This window comes from Hippocampus comes, unplaced genomic scaffold, assembly GCF_001891065.2.
Source record: "Hippocampus comes isolate QL1 unplaced genomic scaffold, H_comes_QL1_v1.1 scaffold254, whole genome shotgun sequence".
Classification (NCBI taxonomy): Eukaryota; Metazoa; Chordata; class Actinopteri; order Syngnathiformes; family Syngnathidae; genus Hippocampus; species Hippocampus comes.
Window position 1 is genome coordinate 389617 of NW_017805874.1, and position 14649 is coordinate 404265.

The window sequence follows — 14649 nt, forward strand, 5'->3', positions numbered from 1 at the left end:
AATAATCCAATCTGGGAGCTTTGAAAGCATCCTTTGATTTTCATTGCAGTCATTGAGTACTTCGAGACCCTTGATTTCAGACATGGCCGCCTTACAGCTTCGAAGAAAGTCAGCATACTCTTGTAATTCTATACTGCTCTTTGATCTTATCTTTTGCCAGGCATCAAGTTTATCTCTGAATGCTTTAGATATAAGGAATGGATTGCCATACCTTTCTTCAAGGAGTGTCCATGCAGCAAGCGTAGGCTGATTTTGTGCCTAACAGAAAGTAGCTTTCAATGGCTCTTCCGGCAGGTCCACTCACGTACTTGCGCAGATTGTACATTTTTTCTTCCGCTGGAATGTTTTTTCTTTCAATGAGTGTCTGAAAGGAAATCTTCCAATCATTGTATCTGAGAGCGTCACCACTGAATACAGTTGGTTCTGGTACAGGCAGTCTGCTACAACTGATTGACTCAGTAAGGGCCTTGACTAAATCTTGCATCTTTATTTCTTGTTGTGGATGTATCACCCCTTGAGGTGAACAGCAAGATTTGCAATAGGAGTCATTGTTTTCGGATTTTACTTCATTTTCTTTCTTGGAATTTTGATGAAGTAGCTCGTATATATCTTCATCGGAACATACACTTTGGTCATAGACTCTTTGTCTTGCCTGAGCAGCCTTGAGGCTTTTAATTGCGTCCAGTCTTTCTAGTTCCCTGCGTTTTGCTTCTAAAGCTCTTTGCCGTTCTGCTATTTCTGCCTCTTGTTTTTCTATGTCCTTGATATGGCTTTCTTGTTGAAGCAGAACTTCCAAGGCGGCTTCGTTGGCTGCAACTTCAGCGGCTGCATCTCGTCTTTTAGCAGAGCAAAAACTGGAATGTCTAGAGGAAACCTTTGACTGAATGGAGGACTTAGTGTGGTATGAATTGATACTCATCTTCTTTGAGTGTGAGGATCTTAAGGCAAGGTTTGTCTTTTCCGTTTCTTTGTCTACATCATTTTCCATCATTTTTGTTTTCATGCACTCTTCAGCAGTTTTAATTACTGTCTTAGTTACTGCTTCACATGTATCGATTCTGCGTCTCATGGCATTGTCTGGATAGGTAATGCGTCTCAATTCTTCATAAGCAGTGCTTACATTTTTTGAAGCCTCTGTTACTTTGGTAACATGTTCATGCATTTGATCTGTTGAGCATCGTTCATGCAAGGCTTTCTTGGCATCTTTAGCGACAAACTTCCACTTCTCATAGCACACGCTGAATCGATGTGTTGCTTTACTTATCAGCTCATCACGCAGCTCTTGGCCCTTTTCCGTCAACTTGCGGGTTCTTTGGCTCCTTTGTAGCTCTTGTTGAGTAGTGGAATTGTCTCTTTCAGCACCTTCAGTTGCGAATGGTTGCTCTACATCACGATCACTGCCTTCTGACTGAGACTTCAGCGTTGCCATTGTTAAATTTGGTCGACGTTTGTTTACTTTAACTTGAGGGCTTAAGCCTAATATTCAAGGCAGTTAAATGGTAACTTTGCATTAGTCAAATTAACCTTTGCTGAAAGGCACAGTAAACTGTCACAAAAATGTTTAAATGCAAGATCTAAGCTTGAATCAGTGTAACATACATGCAATTGTTGCAACCTTAACCTAAATGTTTTCTTACTCAAAGTAATTAAACCTTTGCAAAATGGCTATCACAACTACGAAAATGTAGAACAATTCAGCTTAATAGTATAACAACGAATAAAGCACTCAATACAATTATAGTTCTTCAACAAAAACAAATGATTATATGTCAAGGTTTCACTTCTTATAGTTTGCTAATTGGCTTATCTTGTCGACATCGTGAACGTGGATTTTCCGTGCTTTGTTTCGTCACACAAAATGGAGTCACGATGGTAGTCCTTCTCTCGCGCGCTGGCATCGTCCTTGTAGTCTAACCATGCGTCGGAGCGGGAGAGTTCTCACTGTAGTGCCCTCAGGATGCGGCATGAATGACGACACGAAGTCCAGACAAAAATACAGGGTTTATTCCTGGCAACCCGTGAGAACTGGTCCCACGAACATGAAACATACAAACAAGTGGCATTACGTACCAAATAAAGACAAAACTACGAAGACAATTGATTTAACATAAATACACACAAACCTCGTGGGCTCACACCCATAAGGGGCTAAACTTCGGCCGAAATCCTGCCCGTCGTCGACTTGCCTCATACGGTAGGTTCTCGGCACTCTCGTCTTCTTACAAAATGGCTACATTGAACTTACAAAAACGTGTCTTTTAACGTGCTCCAATAACGTGCAACGGCAACTAGGGTCGGGTGGACCTTTATCCGCGATAAATGGTTCCGGCCAACAATCGCCACTAGATGGCATCAGAACACCAATAACGAAACTGCTTAATGGAACATATTGGCAGTAACACCTGATGTTAATTACTGTAGTTACTTCATTGTCGACGCTGATGTGCTCACGGCACATTTAGGCCAGGTCTTTTGCGGAGTTTCTGATCGAGGACAATGATGGAATTAGCCACCATGGTCCCCTAAATTCAGAAAGTATGTACAAAGGGGCACAGTGGTGGTCGCGAGGATATATATGTAGCCAGGTCTTTGGAAAGACTGGGCTGAATATTTTTTACGTGGGCTTTATTCCCGACTGAACAATAAAAAAATTGTATATCGTTAAGATGAAAGACTGAGATGTTTTAACTGAATTTTAAGAGTTCAAAAAAAAGGGATCTAAGAGTTCAAAGAAAATGATCTAACAGATTAAAGAAAATTACACAATAATAAACAACAGCAGTGGCTTGCTTGATAGGAAAACAGAAATAAAAATACATTATTTCCAACCAATGTTTTGAAAGGCGGACACCCTTACTCGTTGCGCCGTTCCAGTGTGTTGGGTGCACACAAGACATGCAGAAAACCCAAATAATCTCCCCTCTAAGGCACACATAACACAGTTCATGTAATTCCACAGTTAAAAAAAAAACATATTTACATCTTGTCACGGTTTAGAACACTTCCACTGTACAGCTGTTCACATGTCCCACCAGCGGAAGCATTCAATTTCCCAAACCACGATCTCTTACTCAACAAATATTTAAATAATCAACCGTCCAGCTGAATACAACCCCTAACATGTTTCATGGTAAAATAGTTACCAATTACCTAAACATCACCTGGGTCACAATGACGATCATCGGTTTTTCAAGTTGGGATGAGCGGCATGCACAGTTCAGCGACTATCCTCCTTCACGGGCATGTCATCCTCCCTTCACTTCGTGGTCTAATTCTCACTCACGCTATATGTTCCCGTGTGTTTTTGTCTAGCATTACTTTTAAAGAGACAGTGCGAACAAGGCAGCCCTCACTACAAGTATGGTTCACCTGGTTACATTCTCCCCTGCTACAAGTCAACGTCCTCGGTGACTTATCACTCTACCCCTCATCTAGTTGATGTTGTGGTATAGCGGACCACTCCTGCTAAAATCTGGGAGAATACGTCTGGATTTAACGAGATGGCATTGCACGCTGACACGGAGATTGAACGTATTCTTGTGTTTCCCTGCAGTTTTCCTCTGACTTTTGCGTAGGGCAGAACTGGGTACACCTACACAAACAGTCACTTTTCTTACCTCCCTCGGTGCAGGCACAGGTCTTGGACGTTCCTCAGACATGCTAACATCCGATGTGGCCTGAAGGCTTTGTCGCGAGTCTGTTTCCAAATTTGGCTCCTTGCTCTTTACTTGCTTCTGTCCCCAGTGCGGACTCTGATTCTTCCTCTGAACCAGTGTCAGAAACACTATCATGTGGCTTTTGGGAAACTTCCTCTTCAGCAAGTGGTTCCTTGAATTCCTCAACCAATACAAACTCGATATCATAATAATAATAATAATCATACATTTTATTTGTGGGCGCCTTTCTAGGAACTCATGGGAATTTCTCCATTAGGAGACTAATAAAGGTTTTCTAATCTTATCTTATCTTACAAAGGTCAGCGGGGAGTGTGTTCCAGAGCTGAGGAGCAGAGCGACTGAAGGCTCTGTTTCCCATGGTGACGAGGCGAGCAGGGGGGACAGTAAGGAGGAGAGAGGAGGAAGAACGAAGAGAGCGGACAGGTGTAGGAATATGGATGAGGTCAGATTGGTATGGAGGGGCACGGTTATGGATGGCTTTGAATGTAAGGAGCAGGATTTTATATTGAATGCAGTGTAAAATGGGGAGCCAGTGGAGATGTTGGAGGACAGGTGTAATATGGTTTATGGATGGTGTGAGCGTGATAATGCGGGCGGCTGAATTTTGGCCCAGCTGAAGCTTATGGACGGTTTTTTGAGGGAGACCGAGCAGGAGGGAATTACAGTAATCGAGTCGCGAGGGTTTGAATAAGTATAGCAGTGGAGTGAGGGGTGAGAGAAGAGCGGAGCCGGTGAATGTTTCTAAGATGATAATATGCAGAACGAGTGATGTGGTTGATATGTGAGGTGAAGGAGAGGGTGCTGTCAAGGATGACACCCAGACACTTGACCTGAGGGGAGGGGGAGATGGAGGAGCTGTCAAAGGGAATGGAGAAATTGTTTATTTTGTTTAGGGTGGATTTGGTGCCAATGAGGAGGAGTTCAGTTTTATTGCTATTCGGTTTGAGGAAGTTTGAGGTGAACCAAGATTTTAATTCCTGCAGACAGTTGGTTAGGGAGGATGGTGGAAGTATGGTATTTGGTTTGGTAGAGATGTAGAGCTGGGTGTCATCCGCGTAGCAGTGAAAGTGAATTTGATGTTTCCTGAAGATATTACCAAGGGGGAGGAGATAGATTAGAAGAAGCAAGGGGCCAAGGACAGAAACCTGAGGAACACCTGAAGTGAGGGGAAAGGGCTGAGATCTAAAACATTTGAGCTGGATAAACTGGGTGCGGTCATCAAGATAGGAGCGGAACCAGGAGAGGGGGGTGCTGGTGATGCCAATGGAGGAGAGTCTGTCGAGGAGGATGGAGTGAGAGATGGTGTCAAAGGCTGCACTGAGGTCAAGCAGGAGGAGGATGGCGAGTGAACCAGAGTCAACAAAGTTGTTTTTGACTGTTTAGTGAATTTGGTAATGTTTAAAGGAATTAAGTGTGAAGACAAGAATTGATAGGGACACTAAGTGTTTGTTAGTTAGATTTACAATTGAAAAAAAACCCCACACCGGTGTTGAGAGGTGATCACACAATTATTTTGCTTTGAAGGAGGTAGAAATAGGAAATTTAGGTTCAGTTGCATTTATTTATTTTCACTGTATTTTGTGTGATAATAATTATCTTGTCATGTATTTGTTTAATGTAAAATTCTCCTTGTTTTTTATGAATGTTGTCTTGTTTCTTCTGCCTCTGCCTCTCAGGGTTGACATCCTTGGTTCCCGTGAATCGAACCTAGCATTGCTTTTACTGGTCCAAAGAACAAAGTAGAGTTTCATCATCACAAATAATTATAAAACAGACGTAGTCCTCGTAACACGTTACTGCCTCAAGTGATATTTTCAAGACCTTCTTGTTCATGTTCATAGTCATTTTTGTCTGTTTTGATTCCTGTGTAGTAAGTATTTTTGTTGTAGTGGTACTCACTGATTTGGGTTACACGTGTTTGGACTCTTGCTATTTAGTTTTCTGTATTTTCGGATCTCACCCCAGCAGAAGATATACATCCTGTGGCTGCTAAGGAAGCACGGCCTGCCACAGTGGCTGTTGAAGCAATTCTCTCCAGTCAGTGAATCAGTCCTGTGTTCATCCAGTGTCTGGTTTGGTGTTGCTACAAAATCGGACTGTAATGGACAGGTAGGACTAACAAGAGGCTCTTCATTATCTGCCCAATTACTCTTGAGGACTTGCACATTGCAAGACCGAAGACAAGTCCAGGCACAATTCTCTTAGACTCACCCCACAATGGACATCACCTTTTCCGGCTCCTTCTCTTTGATTGGCACTAATTAACAATGCACACTAAAACCAGGAGCCATTCCAATAGTTTCTTTCCCCTCACCATTAACTTTGTAAGTGTTTGACTTATAATTTTATCGTAACACTTTATCGTAACACCAATTTTGCAAATATCTGTGGTAACATTATTAGCGTAGTCATTGCTGTAGCTTCCTACCTCTGAAGTGATATCTGTTGGTGTAGCTTTGCCACACTGAATCATTTGCAAAACCGTTATTGATCAGTTCTAACCCACTACTGATCACTTATATTGCATGATGACTCTGCATCATTGCACGACTGTTAAATCAGTATTAGCACATATCGGGACACTTTACTTTGCTTTATGACTCTGGATCTTTTGCACAAGTACTATGTCACTTTATATTGCCTAATGACTTTGTACTTGTGTGTTTATGTCCTAAATGTATATTTTGTTATGGAGGCTAGATTGTAATACTAAAGCATATTCAACTACCAAAGACAAATTCCCTGTTTGTTTGAACATACTAGTAAAATAAATATGATACTGATTCTGCAATCCAGCTACAGATTTCCTGTGTGGAGTTTGCTTGTTCTCCCAGTGCCGACGTGATTTTTCTCAGTGTATTTTAGTTACACCCCAACTTACAGTGGGCTGTGGAGGTCTTTATTCTTATTTTGTATTGATTTCAGAAATTGATTTAAGGTCTTAATGTACATTTCACATTACCTTAGGCCCAGTTTCAGGGTATCATATACATCGAATTTCAGAATTTAACTCCATGGAACCAGGATTACACAATTATTTGTACGTATGTACTTTTTAAACCAAGTAACAATATTTGCACATGTACTTTAGGGAGAGAATAACAATGATTTTGAGTTCAAGCAGTCTTGACAACTCACGCGTCATTCTGCCGCCAGTTAATGGTGCATGTAGCTCCAGTTGGGTCTGGGGCATAGCCAGCCCAGCCCACGATAGGCATGGTGGACCAGAACAAAGCATTAAGCCATGCTGCCAGAATCAGAAGATTGTATGAACGCACTGTCATTTTCTGCCCTGAAGAGACAAAGGACAAGCACATGTGCACGGAAAGTACTGCACAGTGTAAACATTATTGTGTCTATTTCTACATATTATTGGCAACACATATTCGAGTGGGTTAAAAGTTGTTCACTGCACACGCCGTAAATGCAGAATACAATATGATTCGATACCTATGTCAGGCCTGCAAATTGTGAGGTATCGGTCTATGGCCACCACAGTCAACAGGCCAATGCTAGCCATGCCAAAGAAGATGTTGAGAGCTGCATAAATCTGGAATCAAAAACAATTGGAGCAGTCTGACATTATGCCCTGATAACAGTCCTCAATAGACCATGCCAGGGAGGCCACGTGTGACCCCCAGGTAACATTATTTTAAATTTTTTTTTTTTTTTTTTAAATGGAGTTACTGATGATGTCGTGGTACACACCCCTGACTTGTGTGCAGGCATCTTGGGATCAGTGTGCGTGCGTGCGTGTGTGTGTGTGTGTGTGTGTGTGTGTGTGTGTGTGTGTGTGTGTGTGTGTGTGTGTGTGTGTGTGTGCGTGCGTGCGTGCGTGTGTGTGAATGATTGTTTGTCTCTATATGTGCCCTGCATCTGACTGGCGAACAGTTCAGGGTGTAGTGTGCCTCTCGCCCGAAGTCAGCTGAGCTCGGCTCCAGCACCCCCATCAAACCCTGTTCAGGATAAGCGGTGTTGAGAATAGATGGATGGAAAAAAATAGTAAAAGTTGGATGGAAAAAAACAAAGTGTAATTAATTGCACATCCACTACAGTGTGTGCGCGTGTGTATGTACATATATATATACATATATACACACACACACACACACACACACACTTGAACTTTGTTGTGACAGACAATGTTTCAGTTATTTGTCGTAAATCCTTCTTGTTAGTTTTCTGTAAAGAACATTAATCAGGATAAAATGTTATTCAGGTGTACGTCTAACTGTCTCATAGACCAGTGCTTCTCAATTATTTTCTGTTACGCCCCCACTAACAAGAAGAAAACAATTCACGACTCTTCTTTTTAACTGAAATGTAAAAAAAAAAAAAAATGCTTGTTTAAACTGTAAACATTTTTGACCAATTTATTGCACCATTTCATTCTGAAAACTAAAATTAAATAAAATCTCGAAATAATAAATTCAAATTCAGCTCAGCAACATTAACTTAGGAGCACAATATATAAAACACTATAGTCTACAAAACAAAAACGAATAAAACAATTAGTGCTGATTTATTAATTTTTTAAAATCAAAATGAGGAAGTCAGTATTGATGGCTTCGATGAGCACGTTTTGCAATGTACAACTTTTCTAGCGGCTTATCAGCATGATTGAGGTGTCATGTCTTGAAGTGGCGGCTTGATTTATTTGGCTTCATGCTGTCAGCAGCCAGCATTTTTTGACACAGTCAACACCGGTCTTTCCTCATCCATGTCCCACTGTAGTCACACTGAAGCCAAGCACTACATAAGCTTTGTCATATTTCCTTGACTGGTCTTTCGGGTCACTCTCTTTTGTCTCATGATCTTTGTCTTTCTCCGCCTTTCTTTGTCATCCCTGTTAAAAAAAAAAAAAAACATGTTGTCTCCTGAGCCTTTGTTAACTGCACTTCATATAGCCTGCTCGGTGCAAAAAAAAAAAAAAACCCTACACCACAGGGCTAATATAGTACTCTCTGCGCACTCTCTGACAATGAGGACGCCACTGCCAACTGCTGTCGTGGATGTGCAATTACACTTTATTCTATTTTCTTTGGCAAAAAAAATGCATGTTCCTCAGAGTCCCTGGCATCCCACTACACCCCCTATTATTTGAGAATGACTGTGACATAAACAAATTATATTTTTGGTCACGGCAGAGAGTTGAGAATCACAAAATGTTTCTTCGTCCTGGGCGGAGGGAGGTGGGGGTAACAGAAAATTATTGAGAAGTTCTATCTTACAATGAAGTGGAATGAATAGGTTTTCCTCAGCTGTACGTTTCACTTTGGATTAGTATCATATGTCCTAATAGCCTATCATCGTGGAACAAGGAGAGAGGAGAAAATCTAAAATCTCAGGCAACTCACAATTAGTTAAAACTAGACACTAGAATAAACACAAGTAGAATAAATAATAAAATAGTAATATACACTGCTTGCTCTAACTTTCTCAACTGTATTTATCTCACAAGATTTGAGAAATGTGCAAAGGGTGCAGTAGACGCATTTTTTTTTTTTTTTTGGGTTTTGGATTGTTTGGAAGATTTCAAAGAACTCATGCCACCAGCATCTTGTCTGTCCTCTTGAAAGTACATGGATGGCACCCACCTGACAACCAGTGGAGCCAAATTTCCAGTTTCCGTGGATATCGGAGGCAGCTGACATAGGGTAGCCAATGCCTGCTACCCCAATGTCAGTAAAGGCCAAGTTGATGATGATAAAATTGGTAGCAGTGCGGAGCTCCTTAAACTTAACAAACATTAGAAGAACGACAATGTTGCTCAGTAGACTGATGATACCTGGAAAGAAAAAAGGTGAAAAAGAGTTGGAAATTAGAAGTCCATCTTGCAACGTAAAGCCTCAAAACGCAGAATTAGTGTCAGCCTACTCATCCATTCATCCAGTTCCTGAACCGCTTATCCTCACAAGGGTCACGGGGCATGCCGGAGCCTATCCCAGCTGTCTTTGGGCAGCAGGCGGGGGACACCCTGAACCGGTTGCCAGCCAATCGCAGGACACACAGAGACAAATAACCATCCGCGCTCACACTCACACAGAGGGACAATTTAGAGTGTTCAATCAGCCTATCATGTGTGTTTTTGGAATGTGGGAGGAAACCGGAGTACTCGGAGAAAACCCACGCAGGCACGGGTAGAACATGCAAACTCCACACAGGAAGGCCGGAGCCAGGATCGATCCCATGACCTTTGCACTGTGAGGTCAACGCGCTAACCACTGGCCCACAGAGCCGCCCTTAGCCTACTCAATACAGCAATTTATCGTCTGGCTTATTGGATCACATTTGCACCAACTGTCACTTTTTTTCAGACCGATACCAATACCGATACTAATGGCAAGTAACCAATACCGACAGTACATTTGATCGATAAAATTTCTATTATACCAATGGCAAATAATTTTAAAAACCTTTCATTCTCAAAAGACATTACGACCGTGCAGTTCAGGACATTGAAAAGTTTTAAAACCCTTTTGTTGTCGAAAAGCCACTTCCACCGGTGGGTCCGTCGATGTAAAGTGTCACTGTTGAAGTTATGCAGAAGCTAACAGACCAGTCCAGAGTTAGCTGAAAGCTAACAACTTGACTCAACACCAATTGATGCTAGTTTTTCAGCGATTCTTATTGATCCTCACAAGGGTCGTTGGCATGCTGGCCCCTATCCTGGCTGACTTCGAGCAGTAGGCGGGGTACAACCTGAACTGGTTGCCAGCGAGAGCACACACTGACAAACAACCATTCAAACTCACAATCACACCTAAGGACAATTCAGTAATCAGTTAACCTACTGTGCATGTTTTTGGAATGTGGGATGGTGATGTTTATAAGCGATTCTGCTGTTGCTGATGTACATTGAACGGACCGCAGCGCTTGGAGTGATGACTTTTGTTCACGAGGGAGAGAGAACTTATTCTCTAGCACAGGGGTGGGGCAAACTTTTTGGCTTGGGGGCCACATTGATCCCTAAAATTTGACAGGTGGGCCGGGTCAGCACAAGAAACGGTACATATACAAATTTGCACCTGTTGACAGTCCATATCAAACATCAACAGATCAAACGCATTGACACATTTTTTAATATGTCTTACATATATATGTCCTGCATGAACATCCAAGTATTAGTTAATTAGTTAATTGTTTATTGAACATACAATACAATAACAATTGACAAAAGGCAAGCAAAGTTACAAAAGGAAAAATAAAAATAAAAAGTAAATAAAACAAACATCATCACCGTTATATGCTCAAAGGAGTAGGAAGAAGTATACAACTTATATGTTCACAACATATATGTCTGACAACACAAGCAACAAAGTGCAACAATATATTGCCCAAAAACTGTTTATAACACAAAAACTGCAGCATACAGTACAGGTATATAAAAAAATATATACAAAATAGAACAAAGTTAGGACTATTTGCTACAAAATGAGACGAATATGAGACCTGGTGGCTCTTCTTTCAACTCACTCACTGTCTTTAACTTTACCTCCTCTCAATCATGACATGACAGCATTGCTCAGCAGATGTCGTTCACCGAATTTTTGAAGCCAGCCACGGGATACTTTGAAGTCTTCGATGCTCATAGTTAGCGCTATGGGACTCGCTTCCTCTCTTATTAGTGGTCCATTTTGCGGTAAGTTTTTAGCACGATAACAGTCAAACCATTCCGGAAAACGTTCATTTACTCGACTGTCCGTCGAGCCGCAAGCAATTCACTCTGAGCATGGAAATTGCTTAAATCGGACTGAGCAAGAATCGCTTTCTTGTTTTTCAAAGTCTCGCAGATTTAAGTCTTTCTGACTCCAAGTGTCTCCTAAATGTTTGGTACTTTGTAACCCGCTTCGTTTAATCAGATACATATCACTTTCTCTTCTGCGGTCATGACTGTTCCTCTTCGTTTGGGTGCCATGACCTACAGGACGTAAATGTAAGTGAATGAAATTAAAAACTTTCTCCAATTCCAGTAAAACTCACTGCAATAAAGAGTCACTTGCATGTCACCGTTTTGGATTCACTGATAGAAAATAGCGGTGCCGTATCGAGCAGGAGTTGCTTGAGTTGGCGTTACTGCGGGCTTCCGTATGACTTAGGGTTCCGGAATTTACATTGTTATGAATCGATTGTTAATGTAATATAGTAGTCGAACGTTTAATGCATTTTTTTTTTTTTTTTACCAGGTTCGGGAATTTACGTTTGACAGAGGTCCGCAGGTGGTAGATAAGATTTCTCCCTCTATCTCTCCCCCTCTCTCTTCATCTCCACCTTCCTCCCTGTGCTCTGCAACTTCAAGTAACTGCGCCGCCTGGCGTTGAAATACCTGTCATTACAAGTCCAAATTAATTTTATGCAATCATTCACATCGAACCTTAATTCTGTACCAAGCTTCGGCGGGCCGGATTAAAAAGACCAATGGGCGGGATCCGGCCCGTGGGCCATAGTTTGCCCACCTTGCTCTAGCGCTTTACCATGCGAGTCGAAGGAGAAACGGCTTTGGATAAACAAAAGCTGGTCTTTGAACTTCTACCTGTGTAAGCCGAGTTGAATCTTGTGGCGAATTTTCTCCAAGGCTAGAGAAGCGCTTTGAAGAAATAACAATCCTGGTGAGTGTTTTATAATAATTACAATAATAGGCACCTGAGACAATCCAACACATAACTGCAGGGTGTAAGATGCTGGCAGGGAAAGCCTACATGGAATGCCATAACCAGGTGGCTGGCATAGTCTACCGAAACATCTGTGCGGAGTATGGACTGGAAACACCAAGGTCAAAATGGGAAACACCTCCAAAGGTGGTGGAAAATGACCGAGCAAAGATCCTGTGGGACTTCCAGATACAGACTGACAAGATGGTAATGGCGAACCAACCAGATATTGTGATCATAGATAAAGGGCAGAGGAAAGCCGTTGTAGTGGATGTAGCGGTCCCAAGTGACGGAAACATCAGAAAGAAGGAACACGAGAAATTAGAGAAATACCAAGGGCTCAGAGAGGAGCTGGAAAGAGCCTGGAACGTAAAGGTGACAGTAGTGACTGTGGTGATCGGAGCACGAGGAGCAGTCACTCCCAAATTAGATGAGTGGTTGCAACAGATCCCGGGAACAACATCGGACATCTCAGACATCTCAGCAGAAAAGCGCAGTGCTGGGAACAGCAAGGATACTGTGCAGAACTCGCAACCGATTCAGGGTGTCCCCCGCCTACTGCCCGAAGACAGCTGGGAGCACCCCCCGCACCCCCCGCGACCCTAGTGAGAATGAAGCGGTTCAGAAAATTATATATATATAATTTTCCGAACCGCTTCACCAAATAAAGTGGCCGGTGAGTGTGTGTGTATATATATATATATATATATACACACACACACACACACACACATATACATACACACACACAATATTTACTAAAACAAAAAACGTATATCAGTATTTTACTATTTGTATATTGCTCTCTGTAGCAACAAAAAAAAAAAAATCCAATGATACATATCAATTTTTCCCCTTAGAAATGAATTTGTCATTGTGGCATTTCAACGTCTTCCCCTTCAAACATAAGCAACTAAGATCAGTCAGGAACACAGATGGTTTAAATAGCATTAGTATTATTAAGGGGTGCTTTGGTAGGGGATTGGGGGTGGGGGGGGGTGGCTTTCCGCTGTAAAGGGTTCTCAAAGTTTGGCACATCAGAGTAAAAGATCCTGTTTCCCTACAACACTGTCAGGATTAATCTGAAGGAAATTAAAAATGACAAAAGACAAACGTGAACCAGTCTGATTATTTTTATAAAAAGTTTAATTTCAATGAAGGGAAAAAAAAAATTTATGAATGGAAAGTTTACTTTTAAAAAGTTGCCAGATTGCTCCACTGACAAGACCAAGGTTAGCTGCATGTTTTGCAGTCGTAAACTGAGCTATCATCATTGCACGTCGAGTCTGAAATACCACTTAATGGCCAAGCACACAGCTGATGTGAGTACTCCGCCCCCTCGTCTCAGACAGACAGTATGGATCATTTCAAAGCGAAGAAAATGGATGACACGACGAAGAACAAATTTGCTGAAGCCATAGCTAAATGTATGGATACTGCATGCAAGCGTGTCAACATTGTCCACAGCTCGACTCAAGATGAAATCATTCGCATTGGATCTAACGACTCCACTACAGATTGCCAGCGAGAGCCACCATTACAAGCTGTGTAGAGATTGTACGTAGCGGAGAAGGCTAAGGGATACCAAGCGGGAGAAGACACTGTTTCAGGAGAAAAATAAGAGACTAGGTTGATGAGCCTCTGCTGAATAAAGAGCAGGCAGCCTGTCAAATACGATGTATGCCACTGACGCAATTGTTACTTGTTTGAAACTATTTTGTGTGGAAGGTTACAGTGTTCCATGTCCATATAAATAAAGCGGGTGGAGTAGGGTGGTCCATTTTGGAAAAGTTTGTCGGATTCGTCGGGCCGGGTCGGAAATCTTGTCGATACTATGACACAAGGATGTGTGCAAAATTTTATTCCGATCGGATAATTTTATCCCGTCCCGCAGAGCGACCAAAGTTTCCCCTATGGAAAGAATGTTACGGGGCTGAATGGTAGTACGGTTTCTCCCGTACAGTAAGGATTTTGTTTTGCTCAGTTCACACTTGCAATAATTCAAAGACGGAAGACAGGAACGCATGTATTGCAAAAAAGGCAACCGTGGTGATCCTGCAACACTGGTGAGATTGTTGGTCCATGTTAACTGGTCCATCTATCTATCTGTCCATCTGTCTATAATGGCCATCAACACTAGTGACACTGTTAGACCGCAAAAAAAAACGAAATCCGCCGTGCGTGCCATCCCATGCCTACTTCGCGCACGGGTGCAACGCCCGGTGTCGCTCCACGACCTGCAGAAGGTGCTGTCGCTGTTCCTCGTCGCGCGTAAAGGCGCCGCAGAACGCGCTGATGAGGGCGACGCCCCTCTCCGCAAA

General features: G+C 42.2%; 1 protein-coding gene across 4 annotated transcripts in view; it reads right to left on the minus strand.

Moving 5' to 3' along the window:
- Nucleotides 1–14649, minus strand: part of rrh (retinal pigment epithelium-derived rhodopsin homolog) — a 35716-nt gene that overhangs the window by 11554 nt on the left and 9513 nt on the right. For 2 of the 4 annotated variants that reach the window (XM_019888818.1, XM_019888821.1), the window contains exons 2-4: nt 9275–9465; nt 7128–7227; nt 6816–6969 (exon numbers count right to left, since the gene is read on the minus strand). In XM_019888818.1, coding sequence (XP_019744377.1) covers nt 6816–6969; nt 7128–7227; nt 9275–9465 — 445 coding nt within the window. Of the gene's footprint in view, nt 1–6815; nt 6970–7127; nt 7228–9274; nt 9466–9554; nt 9607–10152; nt 10308–14649 lie in introns of those variants that run through there. The other 2 variants (XM_019888820.1, XM_019888819.1) reach the window with 2 other exon arrangements.